This window comes from Schistocerca piceifrons, chromosome 8 (genome assembly GCF_021461385.2).
Source record: "Schistocerca piceifrons isolate TAMUIC-IGC-003096 chromosome 8, iqSchPice1.1, whole genome shotgun sequence".
Classification (NCBI taxonomy): domain Eukaryota; kingdom Metazoa; phylum Arthropoda; class Insecta; order Orthoptera; family Acrididae; genus Schistocerca; species Schistocerca piceifrons.
In genome coordinates, this window is record NC_060145.1 from 426,105,821 (window position 1) to 426,130,826 (window position 25,006).

At 45.1% G+C, this 25,006-nt stretch overlaps 1 protein-coding gene across 1 annotated transcript in view; it reads right to left on the bottom strand.

Annotated features, from left to right (window-relative positions):
• Window positions 1–25,006, bottom strand: part of LOC124711269 (putative fatty acyl-CoA reductase CG5065) — a 245,037-nt gene that overhangs the window by 13,008 nt on the left and 207,023 nt on the right. Inside the window, exons 4-7 of the mRNA XM_047241250.1 lie at window positions 14,348–14,493; window positions 9,782–9,894; window positions 9,435–9,627; window positions 4,972–5,211 (exon numbers count right to left, since the gene is read on the bottom strand). Coding sequence (XP_047097206.1) covers window positions 4,972–5,211; window positions 9,435–9,627; window positions 9,782–9,894; window positions 14,348–14,493 — 692 coding nt within the window. The remainder of the gene's footprint in view (window positions 1–4,971; window positions 5,212–9,434; window positions 9,628–9,781; window positions 9,895–14,347; window positions 14,494–25,006) is intronic.

Sequence of the window (25,006 nt, forward strand, 5' to 3'; positions counted from 1 at the left end):
TTGAGTGTATGAGGCCACTTTCTCTAAGCCTCAGCAACCTCTGCAGTCAATGCCCCCATTTTTCCTCTGTCATTTCCACATTTCAGTGACACTATGTAGGACTGGAACACATATTTGCATTGACTGAAGAAATATTTAATTGCATTTCAAGTCACTGGAGATTCATTGATCCATTCAAGCCACTAGTGTTTTTGTCTTGGGTGTCATCACAAATATTCTTCCTGCTCCACAAATTGACATATCTCTCTTACCATATTGCACTCTCCATTCAGGAGATATGTGCTCTGTTGACTAATTATTATTCCCAAAGAAATCAGGTGGTTATTTACAGGCTTGAGTTTCATCAATAACATAAATACCTGGACAATCATGTTGCTCGTGAGTTACTGACTTGCAACCTGTCATCTACAAGTGCAATGTCACTTGTGCCAATCAAGGCTGCAAGGCATCATACATGGACTCTTTGATTCATGATGTGGTGTAGCTGGCACCCAATCCTGAGATCTACACAGTGGTGCTGAAACTGGACAGCCCATTGTTGGAGAACATCTTAGGTATCATACATTCATTCAAGATTGTGCAGGTGGCTAGCAAATGACTCATGGTGACACCCAACCTGTGGTAGTTAGTGCACCACCATACATTCCAGCCCAGCATCGCAGGCTGCAGCAACATTGTGATTCATTATTGTCCAAAGTCTCTATGGTGTCTGAGCCTCCAGTTCCCCTCGTTGATGGTCATGGTGATCATTCCCTTCATGCCCACAGCATTTTTCCACTCACTCCTGAGCAGACTGTCCAGATTGTTGGGGATCCTGCAGATGCTGTGGCAAATAGGAATGTCTGTGCCCAGTTTGTCAAAGTTGTGGAACCCACTCCCATCCTGCCCTGCAAGTACACAAGGACAATGTATATGTACTTTAGTTGGCTTGTGGTCTCCCCAGACGAATCTTTGATGCATAAATTGTTTCTCATACTTCACGTTTTTCACTGGCACTTCAGTTTCCAGGTGGACAGCAGAGTTACCATTTCTTAGCTGAGGAGGGCACATCTGAGTTGTTCCCATCCTCATGGCATTTGGTGGCCTATGAAGATGGTTCTATTTCTCTGTGTGGGCAGTTCTCAATCACTGTGACCTACAAAAGCATCATGCAGCTCATCATGTTCTTTGTCATGGAACACAGATCTGCTATCAACATTTTCAGCCTCAATGCCTTTACATCATCTGGATTTTCTATTTGCAATGAATTCAAGATCAAATCAACTGCAGTTTATTTCCAGGAACTGGACAATACCTGCACTGTGTTTGCATCTCTTTTTCAGTCAGATTTGGGATGTGTCTCTGGCTTTCAGGCACACATCATCCTAAGGCCAGATGATACACCTTGTTTTTCCCATTACAGACCAGTCCTGGTTACCTTACATTCTGCCATGAAATAGGAGCTAAATCATCAAGCCACATGGATCACTCCCCTACTTATCATCACAACACCCACTGGCTCTCAGATTCTGTAGAGATTTCTAGGCTACAATCAACATTCAATCACAGGTGGAAACTTATACTGAATATCTTCTCACTAAATATGCTGGAGGGGAACACAAATCCAAGATCGACCTCACTGATCCTTACCTCCAGTTGCCCTTAGATGAGGAATCATAGAACATCATTGTCATTAGTACTACTTTTGGTTTGTACAAGTACGAGAGGCTCCCATTTGGCATTGCCTCAGCCAGCACAATTTTTCAAAAGTTTCTGAAACAGCTGACACAGCATGATTTACTTGGATGATTTCATTCTGGTAGAGCCCTGCTACGATGAGCATTTGCAAAATCTCCATATCCTTTTTATAACCTTGGGGGATGCAGACTTGCACTGCCATTTAGCGAAGTGCAGGTTTTTTTAGCCAGAAGTGGAGTATTTGGGGCACTGGTTCACCAAAGAGGGAACAGGCCAACTGATCAGAAAGTCACCGTGATAAACTCCTTTCCTTGCCCAACAAACTTTCCTAAATTGCAGATGTTTTTGGGCAAAATCGACTATTATTCCAAGTTCTTACTCACGTGGCCTACATTGCACAACCACTAATTCAGCTATGTACAAGGGTTTTGCTCTACAGCTGGATCCTTGCCTGAGAATGGAATTCTACCCAATTGAAAACCATGCTGAAATCCGCTCACATTAGTCTCTCATGGTCACCCGTTGATTGTGGCAGTTGATGCATCTGCATATGGCATCGTGGTGGTCTTGGTGCAAAGGAATGGGGATGATTCCAACTAGTCTATAGCTTACCAGTCAAAGACGTGAAACCTGCACAGTGCAACTATTCCCAGACTGAAAAGGAGGCACTGGGGATAGTGTTTACCATTTAAAAAACTTTATTTCTACCTTTTTGGGATACAGTTTCCCCTAATTACTGATCAAAAGCCATTGATGACATTATCTGGGCCATGCTCCAGCCTCCCGGAGTGAACAGACCAATGCCTCCATCAAGCTTGTGGCACAGCATTCCAGTGCTGATGCATTGTCACATCTACCCGCTGGCCCAAAGGAGGTCTTCTGCTTCCATATCAATACTGAGTGGCAACACATTTTGGACAGTTTCCCATTACAGCTGCTTGTGTCACTGTCACCCTCTGCCAGGACTCCACCTTGCAGTTAGATCCCCACTATATGACAACTGGCTGGCAAACTTACCTCATCCGCCAGCTTGGAAATGAATTCAGTTGGAAACGTATTTCTCAAAGTTATTGATGAAATCATTCTTTTGCAATCTGAGATGAACATGTATTGAGTGGCCATCCTGGCTGACTTGCACCAACAGGTGTTGAGTCTGTTGCATTGTGGACATTGTGGGATGTCCTGCATGAAGGCACTAGCTTGTTGACATATGTACTAGCCGGGGGTCAATGATGACATTGAAGGAATGGTCCACGGCTGCACGAAGTGAGCTTGCCACTAGGCAGTGCCCTCACAGTCTTTCACCCACAGTCTTTCACCCTCTGCCTGCCCTGGGGCCACATTCATCTTGATCTTCCAGGCCTGTTTTTGGGATCAATGTGATTGCTCATTGTGGATACTTACTTAAAATACTCACATGTTGTATGCGTGGCATCCAGCGTGATCAGTGCCACCTTCAGTGCCATGGCTCAGGTTTTGGCCATCAAAGGGTGGCATCACATGCTGGTCTGTACTAATTGGATGCAATTCATGGAATTTGCTTTTAAAACTTTCTATGAGGCCTATGGCATAAAACAAACCTGCAGCCATCTGTTCCATGATTCCTCAAATAGTGAAGCAAAATGTCTCATTCCAAATGAAAAATGCAGTTGATTCCTCTGCCAGAATGTTAGCCATCATCCTGTTTTTGAGCACTTATCAGCCTATGCTAATTAACAGTCATAGCCCCTTGAGTTCCTCCACAGGTGGCAACTGTGATCCTGCTTCATCTTCTGATATGGCCTCCTTTAGAACCGCAGTCCCATCCCTCCCACTGTTACTCAACTGGAGCAGTTATGTGGGCACATTCTTATGGGAGTACTGAGTGACAGTGTGGGGACCCACAGGCGGTTGGTTATGTCAATCCAAACACAGGTGAGGCTTGAGCATCATCACAACAACCAGCTTTGGCTTCAAGTACATGCACTGCATCTGCTGCCACCTCCTTCACTGCCTTCTGGTGACAATATAGCACCATAGCCAGCACCCCTGGTGGCACTCTATGACTCTGCATTGTTGTACCAGTGAACTGTTCTGCATTCACAGAAGTGGAGCTCTCTGGCACGCCCATTGCCAATGTTATCCCAATGGAGGCCGCAACACCCTCTATGCAAAACTGAAGGTTGAAGGGACCAAGTCTTCATCTGTACCTGCATTTCAGCCACGCACACTATCTGGGGCATTTCTGCCCAAATGTGCCTGTTTCAGAGAGGAGGGATCTGACGTCCAGCTCCTCAGAAGCTGACAGGAGGAGATGGACCTAGTTGGGCGTTGGAAGGTAGAATCTTGCTGCAGAACATCACTCCGCAATGTGAGTGTACACGTGAATACACCAGTCAATAGTGTTCCTTATCAGTACGGCTGCCCAGCAAACGATCAGTCAGCTAGTCAGTTCTGTACGAGTACTTGTGTCTGATATTGTCAATTACTGTCATCACTGTACTGTGGACCACTCAATAACAATCTTGCTTGGCCCTTGATCTTTGTCTCTAGTCACAATTTGGATTGTGTCTCTCTTTGCTCTTGGCCTGTTGACACCAAAATTTCAACTTTGCACTTCATTTTTTTACATTAGTTGCTTTCATCATGTCCTTGTCTGTGTTCTAGCCACTGTCAATTAGCCGTGTTTAGCCCAGCTACTGCTTGGTGTTGTGTTGTCTTCTCCAGGAGCCCTTCTGCATTGTGGCTTCAGGTGTTTCTCTCCTGGGTTCTGACATGTGTGCTGGTATTTAGCTACTCACAGATATAGCATTTGTTTTCTTCTTTTTGCTCTGTATCAGCTTTCAGAAAATTATTGTTTCTTTTGGGAAGCAGCAGTATTTTTTTGTCAGTGAACAGAGCACTTCTCTGATTTAAACACCTACTTTTTGATGCGACATCACAGCAGAAGTTAACTGATACATTCTTATGTTCATGCATAGTTGCAGTCTTTCTTTGCACACTCGTTCTTGCACACATTCTTTTTCCAAACTGGGCTTCAGCACGTGTTGTACTATTTCTGATACTTATATGAAGAAAATAAAGATCTTTCAAATCATCTCTGATAAAATAGATCACGTGGTTGCAGTTCATTATGAAATAGAATTTTTAAGTAAATTTGCATTTATTAATTAAAAATTCTGGGCATTTCTGATTTTTGAAGCAGAATTTGTATCTATCTGGAAAATAATTTTTTTCGGGTTTGTATGAATAACAGACCATTAAATGTGGTCAGGCGAAATGGAAAGTGACGAGTGTGGCCGTGTTAATACTCACATCGGTTTGTGCCCAGCCAGAAAGATGAGTGTGTCGATGAGGATGGCTGGGATGAAGTGGAAGAATAGCAGACAGATGTTGTGCAGCAGGCGGCTCCTCTTCATGCTGCCACCCGGGTACCACACCACGCCATTGAGCGGCACGCGCTCTGTGATCTTCCTGCCCCGCTCGATGATCTCTGCCCATGAAATTTGGAACTCGGAGCTGGAAGTCATGTTCACAATGCTCTTCTCTTTATCCCTGGAAGCATAGTTCTGTGGTTAGAATTTTCCATTTGGCCATTACCTCAAAAGGCAGTTTTAAATGTACAGAAGCAACACCACAGCATACAAGCCTATAGGATGTCTCTGAAGGAAACATATCTAATGTATATCTATACATATTACTAAATTAAGGAACCCTGTGAAAACTGTGGTAGGGAAGGAGAATGGCCGACTTCGGTTTATTGGGGGAGTTTTAGGAAAGATTGGTTCACCTGTACAGGATGCGGGTGTAACTTATTCTTGAGTACTGCTCGAGTATTTGGGATCTGTACCAGATTAGATTGAAGGAAAACGTCGAAGTAAATCAGAGGCGGGCTGCTAGATCTTTTGCCGGTAGTTTCGAACAACACGTAAGTGTTATGGAAATGCTTCGGTAACTCAAATGAGAATTCCTGGAGGGAAGGCGACGTTCCTATCGAGAAACGCTATTGAGAAAATTTTGAGAACCGGCATTTGAAACATTTGAAACTGACTGCCAAACGATTCTATTTCCACCAATATATATTGCTCGTAAGGACCACAAGATGCGAGAAATTGGGGCCCATAGGGAGGCATATAGATAGTCGTTTTTTTCTCGCTCCATGCGAGGGGAACAGAAAAGAAAACGGCTAGTACTGGTACAGCGTACCCTAAGCCACGCGCCGTTCGGCGGCTTGGGGAGTATCTATGTAGATGTAGATAGGTAGACAGATTCACGAGCATTGTTTGTGTATGTAATTTATTTCCATTACGTCAGTCTGTGTGTGTATGTCCGACCCTAGATACTAGACGACCAAAATGGTTCAAATGGCTCTGAGCACTATGCGACTTAGCTTCTGAGGTCATCAGTCACCTAGAACTTAGAACTAGTTAAACCTAACTAACCTAAGGACTTCACACATCCAGGCCGAGGCAGGATTCAAACCTGCGACCGTAGCGGTCACGCGGTTCCAGACTGTAGCGCCTAGAACCGCACGGCCACTCCGGCCGGCTACTAGACGACCACCGTATTATTGCACCTGAGAGTGAGAGCACTTCGGTCGGTTACTGAAGCCCATCAAAACGTCCTCTGCTTGTTCATGAAGCTTTTCGGACTTTCCACGTAGTATGTCGAAAAAACTGATGTGGTTTTTGTTTACTGTGATGTCACCCCGTGGGTCAGATGACTGCCACACAAGACAAAGTCCAAAAATATCATGGTTGGGTAGTAATTAGTAGAAAGCTGGAGCGGCTTATTAGTTATACCTACAACTATATACATACTCTGGAAGGTACCGTGTACGGTGGATAGTGGGGGGTACGTTGTACCACTGCTAGTCATTCCATTTTTCTGTTGCACTCGCAAATGGAGCAGGGAAAAAACGACTCTATACATGCTATACATGCTTCCACACGAGTCCTGATTTCTCTTACCTAGTCTTCACGGTCCTCCCACGATATGTATACTCCTAGCAGTAGAATCGTTCTGCACTCTATCGCAAATGAACTTTCTCAATAGGGTTTCACAAAATGAATGTCTCCTCCCGTCCAAAGATTCCCGTTTGAGTTCATGGAGCTTTTCCACAATACTTGCTTGTTGATCGAAATTACCGGTAAGAAATCTAGCAACACGCCTCTAATTGCTTTGATGACTTCCTATAATCCGATCTGATGGGGATCCCAAACACTCGAGCAGTACTTAACAATGGGTCGCACACCATTTCACGCCGCATTGCTACTGTACGCCTAGAAATTTAACTGACGTGATTGTCAGCTGCAAACCATGCAAGGTGATCCGGATTTAAATGATCAGCAAGCTTGGCAAGGATCGCAAAAATATTAGCGTACTCTCCAAAATGATGACTGAGGAAACTTATGATTACTAAATGAGGCACAAATCACAATCATTCTTTAGATATGCACTTCAGAGCCCATGTTTACTGGACATTTTTTTATTGTTTTAGTGTAAGAAACCTGTCCTCCAAATTTTTAAAACGTCATTCTGAAACACCTTTTAGATAAATATCTACATATACTCTGACAGCATCTGATTTCTTTTCACTCTTCTGTGTTACGTGTACCAATAATTTAAGAGTGCAGCTGCCACAATGGCGCCTATGCAGAAGAAACCGCAATGCGTTTTGTGGTTTCATTAAACACGGTCGCCTGTTAATAGTCCAGCAACAGTTCGGAAGTGCCAATGGTCGACATCCGCCAGATGTGAATAGCATCAGTGGATGGTCTGATAAGTTTAGGGAGACTGGCAGTGTTGCTGACAAGGCAAGAAGCGCTAGAGCTGGAGTGAGTGACGTCCCCGTTGATACTGTGTGTACATGGAATTTCAACTCAATTCGCGGAAATCGACGCGTCGTGTTTCGAGCGACATGGGCATACCTCAGAACGTTATGGTCAAGATTTTACATAAAATGCCGCATTTCCATGCATACAAAGTGCAACTCCTACAAGCTGTGAAGCCGGACGATAGGCTCCAAGGTGCTGAATTTGCTACTAACATGCTGGAATGAATTGGAATGAATTGATACAAACAACAGTTACCCAATAAAGTACGTTTTTCCGATGGAGCCACTTTTCACAACTCTGGGATAGTAAACGGGCATAATGTTCGGATCTGGAGGTCGGAGAACCCGCATATCGTGGTACAGCTCATAAGGGAGAGCCGGAAACTTCACGTGTGGTGTGGCTTAATGCACAACACAGATATTTGGCAGCTCTTTTTGATTGAATCTACCATTAAGTTTGCCCCCTGCAGTGAGTCGTCGGCGCGGCTATGTGGAGGATCCGGGTTCCTTTCCCGGTACTGCCAAGAATTTTTCTTTGGTGGGAGGAATGGAACGGGATGCACTCAGCCTCGTGACGTCAACTTCCAAGAATTTTCTATGCCACTCATAAATCTACTTGTGCATAAGCGGCTTCTTGCTCAGTCGACTGCGGAATGCACGTTCCACTTGAAGAGTGCATTGACTTCGCACAAATATAGTCGCCATATTGCTACAAACAAACAACAGCGGAGCTGTGTCAAAACTCTGTCCAGGACATGCGCAAAGTGTTTCTATATTTTATGGTTGGTAACAAACAAGTGAAATCCGTTTCTTATTTTTAAACCACCCGCATAGTCTCTGGCTAATATTGTACATTTTTGGCACTCAGTCTCGTACACCGCACTATTTATTTTGCAGTATTTGTTATTTATTTTGCATGATTTTTTGTCTTGTGAAGTGGAAATGGCTTTGAAATCAGCGGAACGCACGTCCGTCTGGGAATTACTGGAAGTATACAGCGGTTGCTAACCTTATGGTGTGTTAAACGAGTATAGTAATCGCTAAAAGAAAACGGTACAATACGGTTAGTTGTTGTGGAAATACAGGGAAATGTATCTGGAAGCATTTGAGCCTCAATTAGTACAGAAATTAAACTTATTGCGGGCAAATTGTAGCACAGATCTGGAAAGAATTACGAGTGCTTCGAAAATCAGAGCTGGTCCTGACGAGCTACTAGAGACAGCGCATCGGTACTTTGATAGCAGGAACGTTTTGCAAGGGCAGGGAATTTTTAGCGCAGTTCAGATACAAATATGTGTACTTGTTTTTAAAATTGGATTTAAATGAATAAATATTATGCAGACTCAATTGCAGTTGCCGGTGTAAGCATTTGCAAAACACATCCACGCTCAGAAAGTTCCAGTAATCATTTGGTTCGCTTATACCCAAGTCACTCAGAAAATTTCATAGCGTCAATCTTCCTCTCTTCTTGTATCACTTATTCTTCAGTCTACGCTTCCTGTTTCCCTTATGAGACTGAAAAGCCAGTCCAAGAGCCAAATAACAGCCCGTGTCCGTATCTGACACTAATACTGCGCAATATCGATTCGCTCTGGAGCGAACGGGTCATTATGCTGAATATTATTATCCAGTATTACTGATAGTCTACGCACACCTAGGGGTCGCTTCAGCCGGCCATCAATAATGTGAGTCGGTGTTATAGAAAATATATGACGTATTTCTGCTTCTGTTGCTGAAAAAATGGACGTCCTTTTTAATCACTACTGTCGCGTTTTTCATGAATGAAACGTATGTTTTTCTTCAATCGGCCTATAGTATTCTGACACTTGGAAATACTGAGTGAAACACGTACTAAAATTACTAGTGCAAGCGGTTATGATCATTCACGTTGCCAGTCGTTAGGCACGAACATGTTCCAAAATCGTAACGCATCTCCACTTACCCATTAGCAACATAATTCCACGTAGCAGTCATTATTCCGTTCACTGCGATATCGACAGGCAGGTAGTCAGCATAGCCGTTCTGGTCGCAGTACATCGTACGGATCACACCCTTGCCTGCTCCGATCAGCAGACCCGTTGGTCCGTTTATATTGTCTGTCCATCCCGGTAGAGGTTCCTTCCATATCGGAATCACTGGAAAAAATAATACTGGGTCAAGGTCTAAATTTAAACACACAATGTGAAGCGTATTTTACACCTCATAATTTTTTTTAAAGTAATCAGTTTAGAAGCACTTGTGGAGAGGTTCAAGCTTAAGCGAAATATTTATTATTTGTTTTGAACTCACCTACAGAAGGCCGGAGTATCAACACTGGTAGGCCTTTCTCCATCGCTTCGACGCAAAGACCTTCTGCGAGGGCCTTTGTGAAGGCGTAAGTGTTCGGAAGATTTCCCAAAACACTGCGGAATAGACATAGTCATGATAATTAAGGGCCCATTATTGTTAGGCTTAATTTCTTTTAATTAGAATGTAGTAATGATATAGCGATAAAACAAAATATATATGCAGATGTAAAAATTGGATACGAGATTAAGTGAGGACGTACTAATTATCGCACTTGTGATACATTACGATGCTAAATTCACCAAGGTACCGTTACTCTCCTCGCAACCTATTAGCATCCGGGATGCATCACCTAATGCAATTTTTGACTTGCTCACGCCTTGTGGCCTAGGTATGTACGACCGCGAACCGCCAACCATCAGCCAAATTGACCTTGTCGATGTTCTGAGCGTCCATTGGTGGAGTTCCACCGCTGTTGCCAATATTACATGAAGTGCGGTGAGCAGAGGTACAAGGTTGAGGCAGATTCCAGAGGAAGCACTCCTAAATCTGATAATCCATGTAACTCACTGTCGATCGTAGAAGAATCTTTTTTCGTTTCTGTGTGCTGAATGGTCTTTCAGCCGACGCCACAGATTTACACAGTGAAAAAAAAAAAAACATTTTTACAGTAACGCTGTTCTTGCTCAATAAATCTACAAAGAGCGCCACGGGGAACGTGATTAATCCGGCAACGGGGATAAGCTAAGCAGTCAACTTAACAAGAAAATGTCGTAGGAGGCAATAAGGAAAGTCGGCAGAGCACAAAACACATTCCCTTTATTTCGCGGCAAAAACTTTTAAAGAGAATGGCTCGCAAACTAAGGATACCAGACTGCCTGTTGTTACCTTCTCTCTCTGCTTTCTAAAGGCCACTGGACCGTGAATAGCATTGCACAATATTTCCAGATGTCCAGTAATATCGAACGTGTGGGGGTTAATTAAAAGGCTGCGCAGTGACAGGGAGTACATCAAAAACTTTTTAAATATACAGCACTCGCCGGATATATCTTACCGTCTGTAGCAGTATTGACAACGTTCTTGCCAATCTCTCGTGCGCTACAGGTTCTGGACATCTTTGTGTCCAACAGTTCTTTGTTGCTTCTGTTGTTTCGAAAACAGACTGTATCAAAATGTACAAATCATTGCCAGCATTGTGGGATGATAAGGCAGGTGAGCACAAAAACAGAAATATTGAGAAAGAATCGTACAAGTTGTTGTTCACAACATACGTAGAACGGCACCCTACAGCCACGAAGGAAGAAGTTTTAAAAGCTAATTAATGAAAAGTTTTCACTAAAAGTATATACAAATATTTATGTATGAGTATACATTACTTACCTGAATATAATCCCTTAGTGCACGTATTATTGCGTGACACATTTCCATAGCTGTGTCTCAAATACTTATACTTTGATTGAAGCTGCGCTAGCGAAGTCTTCGAAATAATTGCCATTAGTAAGGTATCGTAGAATGGAGGTATGATAAAACTTGTCATGACGTCGCAAATCTGATGTCGACGTCCCCCATGTTAGTAACCCCAAACGTTAGCTTCTGGTGGAAGTGTTTTGATAAAAAAAAGACAACTTGTATTGTTTACATGGATACTAGGCGTTCTGATTGTAGTCTAAAGTGTAAAGGAATCACATTTCACTCGTAAGTGGATCAGTCCAAGCGATATTTCATTTATATATATATATATATATATATATATATATATATATATATATGATTTTAGTTGCGCTGGTTACTTTTACAGTAATGGTTTTATTTCTGCAATTTGACTTTAGATCTTCTATCAACACGAATCGAAGAGCGCTCTAGTTGAACGCTGTGACAAGGAAATATTGCAAACCACCCAGACGTAGCAAAATACCTTCTCAACATTTTCGGGAAGAGGACATAGACGGAACATTAGTTTCATCATTCTGTATTCAGGAAGATGCTGGGTTGCGAAAGTAACTTTTTCACATCACATACTTCGCTTCTTGTTTGTCAGAAACGTGTAACAAAAAGAAAGTTTCATTAGCGAGGCCAGTGGGTCGTATTACTGGATCAAATATGGTTTTAAGACCAAAAAACATCTGAAGAAACCTTTCTAACGTTGTAATATTTATTATTTGTAACAGCTGTTGCGTGGACGCGGCAGAAATTAAGGATAAGAAGCAATAGCAGACTGTAGTCTGCTAATATTTAAGAGCTGCTGTTATGGCAGCGCCAGCTTCAAAGCAAAAAATGGTTCAAATGGCTCTGAGCACTATGGGACTTAACTGCTGAGGTCATCAGTCCCCTAGAACTTAGAACAACTTAAACCTAACTAACCTAAGGACATCACACACATCCATGCCCGAGGCAGGATTCGAACCTGCGACCGAAGCGGGCGCGCGGTCCCAGACTGTAGCGCCTAGAACCGCTCGGTCACTCCGGCCGGCCAGCTTCAAAGCAGTGTACAGTGTTAACTACGTAGCGTCATCCCCTGTCTGCTGTATCTCCATGTATGGTAATGTAGCAGATGAATGCTGAATTGGTGGAGTTGCATCTCTCACTGATGACTGATGTGTGCGGTTTTTTTTTTTTTTTTTTTTTTTTTTTTTTACCATTGGGACAACCCTTTTCCAGTACTGTATTAAACGTTGGACCATCAACTCGTAAAAAGTCATGATATCTTCTGCTTCATTCAACCTCAACCTCAACTCTCCCAACAAGAATGATTTTAAAAAATCAACTAACCAGTTGCAGGTATAAAGGTTTATTAACACTCATTGAAAAAATGGTTTCAACAATTGTAACATTGTCTTCATCAGAAGTACATGGACGCGTAAATTCACATACTGGGGACAATTTTAGGGCAAAGAAGTTCGTGTCAAGAAACATGGTATCTGTGAACATCAGTAAAACCAAACAAAGTCCATTAAAAGACATTCCCAATGGAGCTGAGCTAGGCCTAAACGTCTTCACATTAAAATGTACGTAGAACTGAAAGGCAGTGAAACGACTCTTATGTGGCTGGTGCACGCGGCGACCTCACAACAAACACAAATACCATATTTTGCTTTGTAGTTCCTGGCACTTGGCGTGATATATCCAACGTTTTATTTAGAATTTTTTTCCGAAAATCGAGTCCATGAAGAAAGACCGTCAGAATTTTTCCCGTATTTTGCGTATAACTATTGATTTGATTTGTTTTAACCAGGGAGACTAAACCACAGTGGTCTTTGTGCCCTATTGCACGCACCGAAACTGAATTTATTGAGCAGTGTTTCTCCCTGCCTTTTCAGTAAAGCCGACCAGTACTCTTAAAGAATAGTAGGAATGCTGTTATTAGATCTCTGTTAGTCACAATCTCTTCAGGAACTAGTGACCCAAGTATTTTGTGTCTTTGGTCGCCAGTGCTTCGCTTTGCAAGAGTAAATGCGATGCGGTTTCATCTCCAGCATCTTATAGTATGCACTTATGTGCTTCTTACTCTGTTCCCATGACGTATAGAAGATTGTTAAAGTCCCCATGCCAGCCATTAAACGTACCACGTGTTTAATAATCCTCCTGCACATGTCCAGGATTACAGAAATTCTCGTTAAACATGTTTCGGCATCATTAGCTTACCATGTTTTTGTTTTTGGATTTTAGTACAGCGTTCTCGATCCGAGCGCTCTACGTATTTTAGATTTTACCATCCCCTTAATGATGGTTATACCAGATTGCGGTAAAACAAAGGGGAGTCATCGTCCCTGGCTAGCTCATCAGTTTGTTCACTTCCAATAATATCCGAGTGACCAGCGACCCACAGTGGGTTTACACTGTAGCTTTTCACTAACATCACAAGGGCTTCACGGCATTCTGCAACGACCTTTCATCTCAGTGCAGGGACTGATAACGATTTCAGAGCTACTTGGCTGTCTGAATGAACGTAGATGCTACGACCCTTGTAACACTTATGTATAATCTCGTCTGCGCGTACTCAGACGTCGAATGTCTCTGTCTGGAATAGCATGCCCAGCTTCTCTAGAGACAATGGGCTCTTCGGTCAATGCTGTACCGCTATACTCGACCCCAGCACCTTCGTCTGTTTTCGACCCGTCAGTAAACCAGACGATGTCAGCTGCACGGTATCGTGTTTTTTTTTTTTCACTGCTCCCTATTACCTATTGTGCCATACAAAGGTCTGTTGAAGCATTTGGGATTATTTTACACCCAGTGAGCATTTTCCTGACGATTCCCATATCTACCACATTCATTATATTAGTGCAGGATTCTTGATACCGTAAGATTTCCAGCTTTTAATCTATGTGACCCGGCTGTAGCCATCATCACGACAACACTTGCAGCAGCAATGAGAAGCATTTTGTAAGTGAGTTGTTCTACAACACCCCGACAGGCGGCAGCTGAACTATACCTGTGGGACGAAGATCGGCTGTAGGTAACGGAACACTGCATACAGGTGCACGGTCTCACCTCCCGTGTGAGAGGGAGTTACGGATCTTTCCCAAACCGACTATTAAGCTAAGCAAGAGACACAGGGGATGGACTTACCTTTTGGTCATCGAATTGCAGATGTCGTCGCTCATGTTTTCGCAGAATTTTATCGTTTTGTGTGGGTCTGCGGGAGGCGGGTACGCTTTCTCGTGGAGGACTTTCTCCTCCAAGTGGCAGTATGCCGTTGAGATGTAGACGAACGCCTGGAAAATAGAGCAAGGTGTTGCAGGTACAACAGAGATGGCGCCAGTTTGAAGCAATAGGTAAAATCAACAACTGAGTAGAACAGGAGCAGCAGCTTCCGTCAAAGTACCGTCAACTAGGACGACTTTCAATGGTCAATTCACGCGTTTTCAGTACTGTCACGCGTTTTTAGGTCTTGCCGGTGTTTTAACTTTCGTCTTGAAGCTGACGATTTCTGGGATTCAACAGAAGAGCCTAGCCTTTCTTATTTGTTCATGTCTGAATAAAAATTACTTGTTTTACTCAATAGAATATAATAATATACAGTGTAGCCTCGCAGAGCGAGCATAATTCGTTCCAGAATATTACTCGCAGTGAGAAACACTCTTTAAGCTAAACAATTTATCCCATAAATTAATATAAAATACGATAGTGCGTTCCATATAGAAAAAGTACTAAACGTTTTATCTTATTCACGTCATTTATTCAAAAAAGTTACGCATACAGTGTTATTTACTTTATTATTCACGATACATAACTAATTATTTTTTACTAGGAAGCTATCTGTAGTCATTTGTTTCTGCCGATACTTCTACACTTGGCGAAAATGCGACACTGGGTCACCGTCACGTAAATTGGTAACGCTCGTAGTCACTGCTTCATTGGGGTGCGGATTTTCATTGTACGCTGCAACTGATTCCCATGCTTTCGCATTTCTCTTATTGCCCCAGAAGATTGCTGCTTTGTCGTTATCGCCTCCTCCTCCTCCTCCTCCTCCTCTGAAGCACTCGTCTCAACAACTTCCTGCTATGGAACACACTGCAACTCCATAACTTCTTTGGTGGTCATTCCGTGGCTGTGATCTTCCGCAAGCTCACTGATATAATTGTTACCCTAGCCCCATGCTCTTGGCCAAAGACTCAATCTCGTAGACTACACGCTCCAGAGGTACTGACTCAAATGCCAAGGCTTCTTCCGAGCAGAAGTAAGGGTTCTCTTGGCAACCCCTTCCCACGCCTTTTCGATCATCTTGACGCAGGCAACGATGTTGAAGTGATATTTCCAAAACTCTCTGAGAGTGGTAGCTTCAGTCAACTCAAAGCAATGCTCGAAGAGTGCTTTAGAGTAGATCTTCTTAAAGTTAGAAATAATCTTCTGGTCCATAGGCTGGAGTATCAGAGTGGTGTTGGGAGGCAGAATTGGATCTTGATGGATTGAAATTTTTCAAGGAGGTGGGCTTGTGGGCCTGGGGAATGGGCAGGAGCGTTGTCCATAACAAGCAAGACATGGAGTGGCAGATTCATCTCAAGCAAATATTTTTTTCACCGAAGGACCAGACCTATACAATGTTACAGGATGCCTGTGGAGAGTCTGTTCCTCACTACAGCACAGATCGAAGGCGGTTTAAAATGTTCAGAAAATGGTTCAAATGGCTCTGAGCACTATGGGACTTAACATCTGCGGTCATCAGTGCCCTAGAACTTAGAACTACTTAAACCTAACTAACCTAAGGACATCACACACATCCATGCCCGAGGCAGGATTCGAACCTGCGACGTAGCGGTCGCGCGGTTCCAGACTGTAGCGCCTAGAACCGCATGACCACTGCGTCCGGCGGAAGGTAGAACAGGGAACGTGAGTCCCTTTTAGTTTTGAAAAGCCAGCTCCACAATGGTGTAGTGAAGTCGCGCTGCAGGAGTTACGCCGGCAACCATTTAAAGGGGTGGCAGAAAGGAGGACAGTGACCCCGGGCCAGGTGATTCAAGCTGGAGGGCAGCCTGTAGCGAGGGCATCGGTACAAGAGCAGAGAAGGAGCTTTAGAAAACTGCGTTTCGAAATTCCAGCGGGATACGAACAAAAGCAAGTGACACGTTTTCGTCCAGTGAGTGCAACACATGGAAAGGTCAGTGTACTTAGGCATCTAGAACGGGCACAAAACGTCCGATTGGCGGAAACTCACTAGGAAGAAGAAAACTACTGAATTTTCGATGCAGCTTGATGGAAGGGACGTTGTGATTGGTAGAGGGTGTTTCTACAAAATAAGAGGAACGCTTGTACTGGTCGAAAAAAGCCGTGATGTGAAAAAGGTACCCAAGTGGAGGGAGGCAGTTCTGCCATGAGTAGGACAAGAGAGAAATTTTGTGTGGGGGGGACTCTTCTCTGAACTGGCGTCAGGTGCAGAATGGAGCGCTTAACGCTCCTTACGACGCAGAGAAGAAGTTGGTGTGGACACTGCGTTCACAGCAGCTGCACTCCAGCTAAAATTAGCCAGATTAGTTAACTGTTCTTGCGAGAACTGAGAGGGCACTATAATATGCACACTGCTCCAACCATGCGCGTGTATATCGCCACATAATAAGACTAGGGCTGGGTACATGTTTTCTCTCATAACGAGAAACATAGGGAAAGTTTCTGCTGGAAAGTTCAGCAAAGGCCAGATTAGTTTTGTTGGAATTTCAGTGGGAGAGAGCGGCCTTGCAGACAGCAGCACGTCGCAGCTTAAGGTAAATACCGGGAGCAGAGGGGTAAACTTTGTTGGTTTACCAGCTTTAATCCACTGTAAACTCGAGCGGCCTTGGGTAACCTTGCGATCAAATTTGTCACTTGACTAACTATTCACCGTAGACTTGATTGTCATCCTAAATAGTACCGAACTTTGAAGCGGAATCGGACGATTTTCGTAGTACTGACCAACATCATAACGTATGTGTAGGAGCAATTTTGTAAAGAAAGATCCAATTATACTTTCATATTATTGTGTTAGGGATTAATGTTCTTTCAGAGAGTTAATATTTAACATTGTTGTGTATAAACTTATTTCAGTTTTTGATGTTGGCAAGATGCGTTATCCATTGCGCTGTTGTTATGTTGGCGAGTTGAAAACTGTGTTAAAAGCTGTAATGTGGTGAGAAATATTGCGACATTAAACTTGTCATTTCACCTCACACAGTTGTTCTCAATTCAAAAATAAGCAAAACAAACCCCCGAAACCTTACAAGGTGTTCATATTGTCGAATGCTTCCCCCGCCACGCGCGAACGGCTGGTAACGTCACGCTAAATCGTCCCCCCCCCCCCCCCCCCCAGGGGGTCCACAAATTTTGTGGATACGTGCGTAGCGAGCACGGGACCCTGAGCTAATGTGGCCCTCCTTCCTTTCCGGGCTGCATACCTTCCTTTTCCGCATCCTTCCCTATACCCCATCTTCGCCCCCCTTCCCCTCACCTCTGGCTCTTTCCTTCCCTATCTCCTCCTCTGGGAGTATGGTTTGTGCCTACGTCCGGAGATGGACGCTCGTAAAATAACACATTCTTCGCCTTCTCTGATGCATGTCTTCATCCTTCCTTTGTCCTTCTCTTTTCCTTACCTCTTCTCTTTACCCTTTTCTCCACTGCGGCGTTTGAGACCTCTCTTCTTTCCTTTCCCTTTCTTTGTTTTTCCCTTTCTCTTTCTTCCTCCCTGTGCGTGTCTGAAGGCCGACCCACGCATTTTCATGCGTAGCCGGTGATGGGGTAACGCGTAATTCCCCGCCCCGGGTAGACAGGTAGGACACGTACGTACCCCCTGGTAACGGCCAGGCCCAGGGAGGGGTGATTACCCGAGCTGATACCTTCCGAAAGTGCCGATTGGTCCCTCCGACCGTTTCTGGGAGGTGTGACCTGAGGTGTGAACAATCACCTAAGGCGGGAGTGCCCTCAGAGAGCGCCCCCACAAGGGAGGAGCGCGCCATTGGAGACGCCGGTAATCATGGGGGATTCTTCCGCAATGGTTTCCTCATCTTCCACTATGTCTGCTCACAAGCGTAAGTTCACTGAGTCTCAGTCACAGACAGTTCTTCCATCATTGCCACAGTTCCTTGTTTCTCGGTCTGACGAAGGTCACGACTTCTCCACGGTCAACCCTTTCATTATTCAGAAAGGTGTCGACGCAATTGCAGGTCCTGTAAAATCTTGTTCCAGATTACGGAATGGCACCCTGTTGTTAGAAACAGTCAGTGCCCTCCAGGCACAAAATTTGCTGCGTACCTCACTACTACACACCTTCCCTGTCCGGGTGGAACTGCACCGCACTTTAAATTCCTCGCGTGAAGTCGTTTATACACGCTCCCTCGATGGATTGTCTGATGAAGAAATTCAGCACTAACTGTCTGACCAGCGTGTAACGGCTGTTCATAGAGTTATGAAAAGGGTTGACATGAACATCATTCCAACCCGTACTGTCTTCTTGAGATTTGACAAAGTTCAACTCCCATTGAAAATCACAGCGGGCTATGAGATAATTTCCGTTCGCCCTTACGTCCCAAACCCTACGCATTGCTTGCAGTGCCAGCGGTTCAATCACACCAGCCAGTCCTGTTCCAATCCGGCCAAATGTGTTACGTGTGGCAAGGATGTCCATGAGGGTGCTTGTCCACCTCCATCCCCTCGTTGCATCAACTGTATGGGTGATCACGCTGCTTCCTCTCGAGATTGCCCCATTTTTAAAGACGAAAAGCTCATTCAGGAAAACAGAGTGAAGGAAAAGGTGTCGACCTTTGCTGCTCGAAAATTATTCGCCAGCCGAAAGCCCACTGTGCCTCAGACAGGAAAATACAGCACTGTCCTTGCCTCTCCTTGGCCAACAAAGGAGGCGGCCACACAGACATGTGATCTCACCTTTAGTGACACGGTCGTCAGATCGACCAGCGCAGAGATCACCTGTTCAACCTCCCCACTTTCGCCTGCTCCATCTATGGCTCACCCTTCATCGGGTTCTGCTAAATCTCTATCCCAAAAGTCAGACACCCGGACTTCCATAAAAGAGCATACTCGTGAAGATTTTTTACGTACCTCAACTTCACAACCATCTGTTCCTCCTTCATCTAAACATCATGTTTCCAAGAAGGCTAATAAGAAACCCAGTTCCTCTCCTTCTCCGCCACGGCGTGTCTCATCTACAGCACCATCTGGCAGTAACCGCCCTCGGCCGTCTTCTGTGTCGCTGAGGCGCACTGCTGGCGGCCGATCAACCGGCCGATCGCTGGTGGCAGGAGCTGCTCCTGAACAACCTATGGATCAGGATCTTCTGGCTTCGGCTGAGTGCCATTCCACGCTGTCGGTCGCAAGCTCTGAGCAGTCGTTGAGTTGACGGCAACCTTGGTTACGTTCTTCCATTTTCTGTCCATCCTATGTCCATTATCCACTGGAATATCCACGGAATTCGAGCCAATCGGGATGAATTGACGATCCTCTTACGATCCTACTCGCCGGTCATCTTCTGTCTTCAGGAAACAAAGCTGCGTCCCCACGACCGCTTTGTCTTCCCCCATTTTCAGTCAGTCCGATTTGATCTCCCCTCTGTTGAAGGCACTCCAGCACATGGAGGGCTCATGATTCTTCTCCATAATACTCTCCATTATCACCCAATCCCCTTAAACACTTCCTTCCAAGCAGTCACTGTCCGTCTTTCCCTTTCTGGATACACCTTCTCTGTTTGTACTGTATACATTCCATCGTCCACATCAATGGCACGAGCTGATCTCCTTCATCTTCTTGGTCAGGTTCCACCCCCCTATTTGCTGGTTGGGGACTTCAATGCCCATCACCCACTTTGGGAATCTCCACATCCTTGTCCGCGTGGCTCACTATTGCTAGACGTCTTCCACCAAGCGGATCTTGTTTGCCTCAACACTGGGGACCTACATTTTTGTCTGCCTCTACGACAAATTTCTCTCATTTGGACCTTTCGGTCGGTACGGTTCCGCTAGCTCGGCGCTTCGAATGGTTCGCCCTTGCTGATACACACTCGAGTGACCACTTTCCATGTGTCCTTCGATTGCAGCCACAACTGCCATATATGCGCCCGAGACGCTGGAAGTTTGCCCAAGTCGATTGGACACTTTTTTCGTCTCTAGCGACATTTGATGACCGTCACTTTCCTAGCGTCGACGATGAGGTCACTCATATTACAGACGTTATTCTTACAGCTGCGGAACGTTCAATACCTCGCACCTCTGAATTGCCCAGGCGACCCCCAGTTCCTTGGTGGAACGAGGCATGCCGAGACGCAATACGTGAGCGGCGACGTGCTCTTCGCGTTTTCAGACACCATCCTACATTGGCCAACTGTATCCGCTATAAGCAGTTCCGTGCGCGGTGTCGTCGCGTCATCCGCGATAGCAAGAAGGCAAGCGGGGACTTCTTTACTGGCTCATTTAACACCTTCGCTCCCTCCTCGGAAGTTTGGAGTCGGCTTCGACGGTACTCAGGCGCGCCTAGTTTCTCCCCGGTCTCTGGGCTCACTGTCGCGCATGATACAATAGTGGACCCCGTCGCAATTTCTAACTCATTGGGTCAACACTTTGCTGAGATTTCGAGCTCTTCAAATTACCCGCCAGCATTTCTCCCGAAGAAACGTGCAGCGGAAGTGCGACCTATTGCTTTCTCCTCTCAAAATCGCGAAAGCTACAATACTGTTTTCTCATTGCGGGAACTCCAACATGCACTCTCCTCTTCTCGCTCCTCCGCCCCAGGACCGGATGGTATCCACATCCAAATGTTTCTGCATTTATCATACCATAGTCTGCGTTACCTCCTTCGCCTTTATAATCGAATTTGGGCCGACAGTACTTTTCCCAGACGATGGCGGGAAGCTGTCGTCGTTCCTGCTCCGAAACCTGGCAAGGACAAACATCTCCCCTCTAGCTATCGCCCCATTTCTCTCACGAGTAGTGTATGTAAGGTTTTGGAGCGTATGGTGAATTGCCGTTTAGCTTGGTGGCTGGAGTCCCGCAGTCTTTTAACACCTTCCCAATGCGGTTTCCGGAAGCATCGTTCTGCAGTTGACCATCTTGTTGCTCTCTCCACTTATATCATGAACAATTTTCTCCGGAAACGCCAAACGGTAGCAATATTTTTTGATCTTGAGAGAGCATACGATACCTGTTGGAGGACAGGCATCCTCCGCACACTGTTCTCTTGGGGCTTTCGCGGTCGGTTGCCCCTTTTTCTTCGCGAATTTATGGCAGAGCGCACATTTAAAGTGCGGGTGAACATTACTCTCTCCCGTACTTTCTCCCAAGAAAACGGGGTACCCCAGGGCTCCGTGCTAAGTGTTGTACTGTTTGCCATTGCCATAAATCCAATTATGGATTGTCTCCTTCCTGATGTCTCGGGCTCTCTCTTTGTGGACGATTTTGCGATCTACTACAGCTCTCAACGGACCAGCCTTCTTGAATGACGTCTTCAAGGCTGTCTCGATCGCCTCCACTCTTGGAGCATCAAAACAGGCTTCCGCTTTTCTCCCAGTAAGACCGTTTGTGTTAATTTTTGGCGTCGTACGGAGTTTCTTCCACCTTCCTTACATCTAGGACCTGTCAACCTTCCGTTTTCGGACGTTGCTAAATTCTTGGGTCTTATGTTTGACAGAAAACTGTGCTGGTCCTCCCACGTTTCCTATCTTTCGGCTCGCTGTCTGCGATCCCTCAACACCCTCCGTGTCCTGAATGGTACCTCCTGGGGAGCGGACCGAGTGGTCTTTCTCCGCCTCTATCGCGCCTTAGTGCGCTCGAAATTGGACTATGGAAGCGCAAAGATCGCCCGTTCAACCTCCCCACTTTCGCCTGCTCCATCTATGGCTCACCCTTCATCGGGTTCTGCTAAATCTCGATCCCAAAAGTCAGACACCTCCTCTGCTCGGCCGTCTATTCTTCGGGGTCTCGACTCTATCCACCACCGTGGATTACGTTTAGTGTCTGGAGCTTTTTACACCAGCCCTGTGGAAAGCCTTTATGCTGAGACTGCTGAACCTCCGCTGTCCAATCGGCGAGCTGTCCTTCTAAGTCGTCATGCTAGCCATTTGTCTTCCATGCCTGCTAATCCGGCCCATGACATTTTTTTCGACGCCTCCTTGGATTTAGGGTATGCAGGCCGCCCTTCCTCCCTACTACCACCGGGAGTCCGCTTCCGTCAGCTGCTCCATTCTCTTTCCTTCCGCTTTCCTAAAACTTTCTTGACAACTCGGGGTACAGCACCGCCTTGGCTCCTTCCCCAGACCTGCCTGCTCCGTGACCTTTGTCAGTTTCCCAAGGATGGTACCTCTTCACCTGTTTATCGTCGGGCATTTTCTGCTCTATGTGCACAAATGAAGGAAGCCACATTTATTTACACTGACGACTCAAAACATCGTTTGGTGTAGGGAGTGCCTATATTGTTGACACCCCAAATCGATTTCGGCTTCCCGACCAGTGTTCGGTTTATACTGCGGAGCTTTACGCTGTTCTCCAGGCTGTCCAATACATCCGTCGCCATCAGCGGATACAGTATGTTATCTGTTCAGATTCTCTCAGCTCTCTCCTCAGTCTCCAAGCTCTCTACCCTCTCCACCCCCTGGTTCATCGGATTCAGGACTGCCTCCACTTGCTCCACTTGGGGGGCGTCTCGGTGACGTTCCTCTGGATCCCAGGACACGTTGGTATCTGTGGAAATGAGGCGGCCGATATAGCGGCCAAGGCTGCAGTCTCTCTTCATCAGCCAGCTATTCGCACGATTCCCTTCGCCGATCTACGGAGTGTTTTACGTCGTCGTGTTGTTCTTTTATGGCATGCACATTGGTCGACACTTCCCCATAATAAATTGCGGGACGTGAAAGCTATTCCCTGTGCTTGGACCTCTTCCGCCCGAACGCGTCGTCGCGAGGAGGTAATTTTAACTAGACTCCGGATAGGGCACTGTCTTTTTAGCCATCGACATCTTTTAAGCGGCGATTCTCCCCCACTTTGTCCCCACTGCTCTCAGCTGTGGACGGTAAGACACATTTTACTTGAGTGCCCCTATTTTACTCCGTTACGCGCCCGTCTACAGCTGTTGCCTGAAATATCGTCCATTTTAGCAGATGACACGCGCTCAACCGATCGCGTTCTCGAGTTTATTAGTGCCAGTGAGATGACGTCAGTCATTTGAAGCTCTTTTTGGGGACAACCAACCCATTTCTGTAGTGGTTTTTTAAGCTTTCCATCTGCTTTTTGTTTCTCCAATTTTTTGAGTTTCGTTCCCATTGCTGCTGGTTTCCATTTTCGTTTTTTACCTTTTCATAAGTCACAGACCGGGCGCTAATGACCATAGCAGTTTTGCGCCCAAAAAATCCAAAACAAACAAAAAAAAAAAAATAAATCGTCGTCACTCGTTATGTGAAACTTCGCTATTAAGGGAGTAATTGTTTTACAAATGGTTTTGCTCGTTATGCGAATTGCACGTTATAGGAGGTGCTCGTTAAGCGAGGTTCCACTGTATTCTATTTCAGAATGAATTTTACGATGCTTCGAGCGATTCTACACGAAGCATTTGGTGACAGTTTCCAGTAGCTTTACAACCGATGTCAGAAGTGTTTTGTCGCTAATGGTGATTACATTGAAGGTCAGTACTTTTTTTTGTAGTTTTTCTGTCCTTTGTTTTTTGAGTTCATTCTCTGATCTTTTCAGCGGCACCTTGTAGAGAGAAAATCGCGGTGGAGAACTTTAATTTATAAGAGGTACAGTGTAGCACCAGGAAGCCTGATGGAAACGGGACAGCTTCGCCAACCTAAATTTTCACAATTTTTTTCCTCAATTTTTCCGTTTTGTTTTACGTGCTGTTAAAATGAAGAGACGCATTAGGACCAATAAGGTATCAAAATGATCATAATGTTACTCTGCAGCTTTGTCTCTCCAGTGGTTAGTACGGAAGCGTATAACTGAGAAGCAGCTGAAAAGTATAGCACTCCCGTTGGAACTATAGGCAATAAAGTGTCTCCATCGAAAGACACACGGGGCAATATTATACTGAGCATAGAAGGAGAAGTTTTTACTTCCCACACATTCTTGATGAACTTTTACTCAGTGAGGAAGAGATTATTAATCGCTCACTCTGAGAAATGGTTCAAATGGCTCTGACCACTATGGGACTTAACAACTGAGGTCATCAGTCCCCTAGACTTAGAACTACTTAAACCTAATTAACCTAAGGACATCACACACATCCATGCCCGAGGCAGGATTCGAGCCTGCGACCGTAGCAGCAGCGCGGTTCCGGACTGAAGCGCCTAGAACCGATCGGCCACAACGGCCGGCTCACTCTGAGAAGGCTGTCGGCGAGGTGGCTGACAGAAGTAACTGCTTGTACAAAAGTCTTCGACCGATATTCACTTGTTTCCGGTCGCTGCCAACTGTAGTGTGTACTACACATGGTGACAAACATTGATAGGTTCCGCTGAGCGACGCCAGAACAGTAGGAATAAATGTTTTAGTTTTGTATTATAGATTTTGTATGAGTTGATGTACTGAAAATGTGAAAATGTCTGTTTTGTATTTGTTTCATGACCCACGATGCCACGATGGGCATCCTGATCTATATTAGCGACATAGGAGACAATCTGAGTAGCCGTCTGAGATTGTTTGCAGATGATGCTGTCATTTACCGTCTTGTAAAGTCATCAGATGATCAAAACGACTAACAAAATGATTTAGATAAGATGCATGTATGGTGCGAAAAGTGGCAACTGTCCCTGAATGAAGGAAAGTG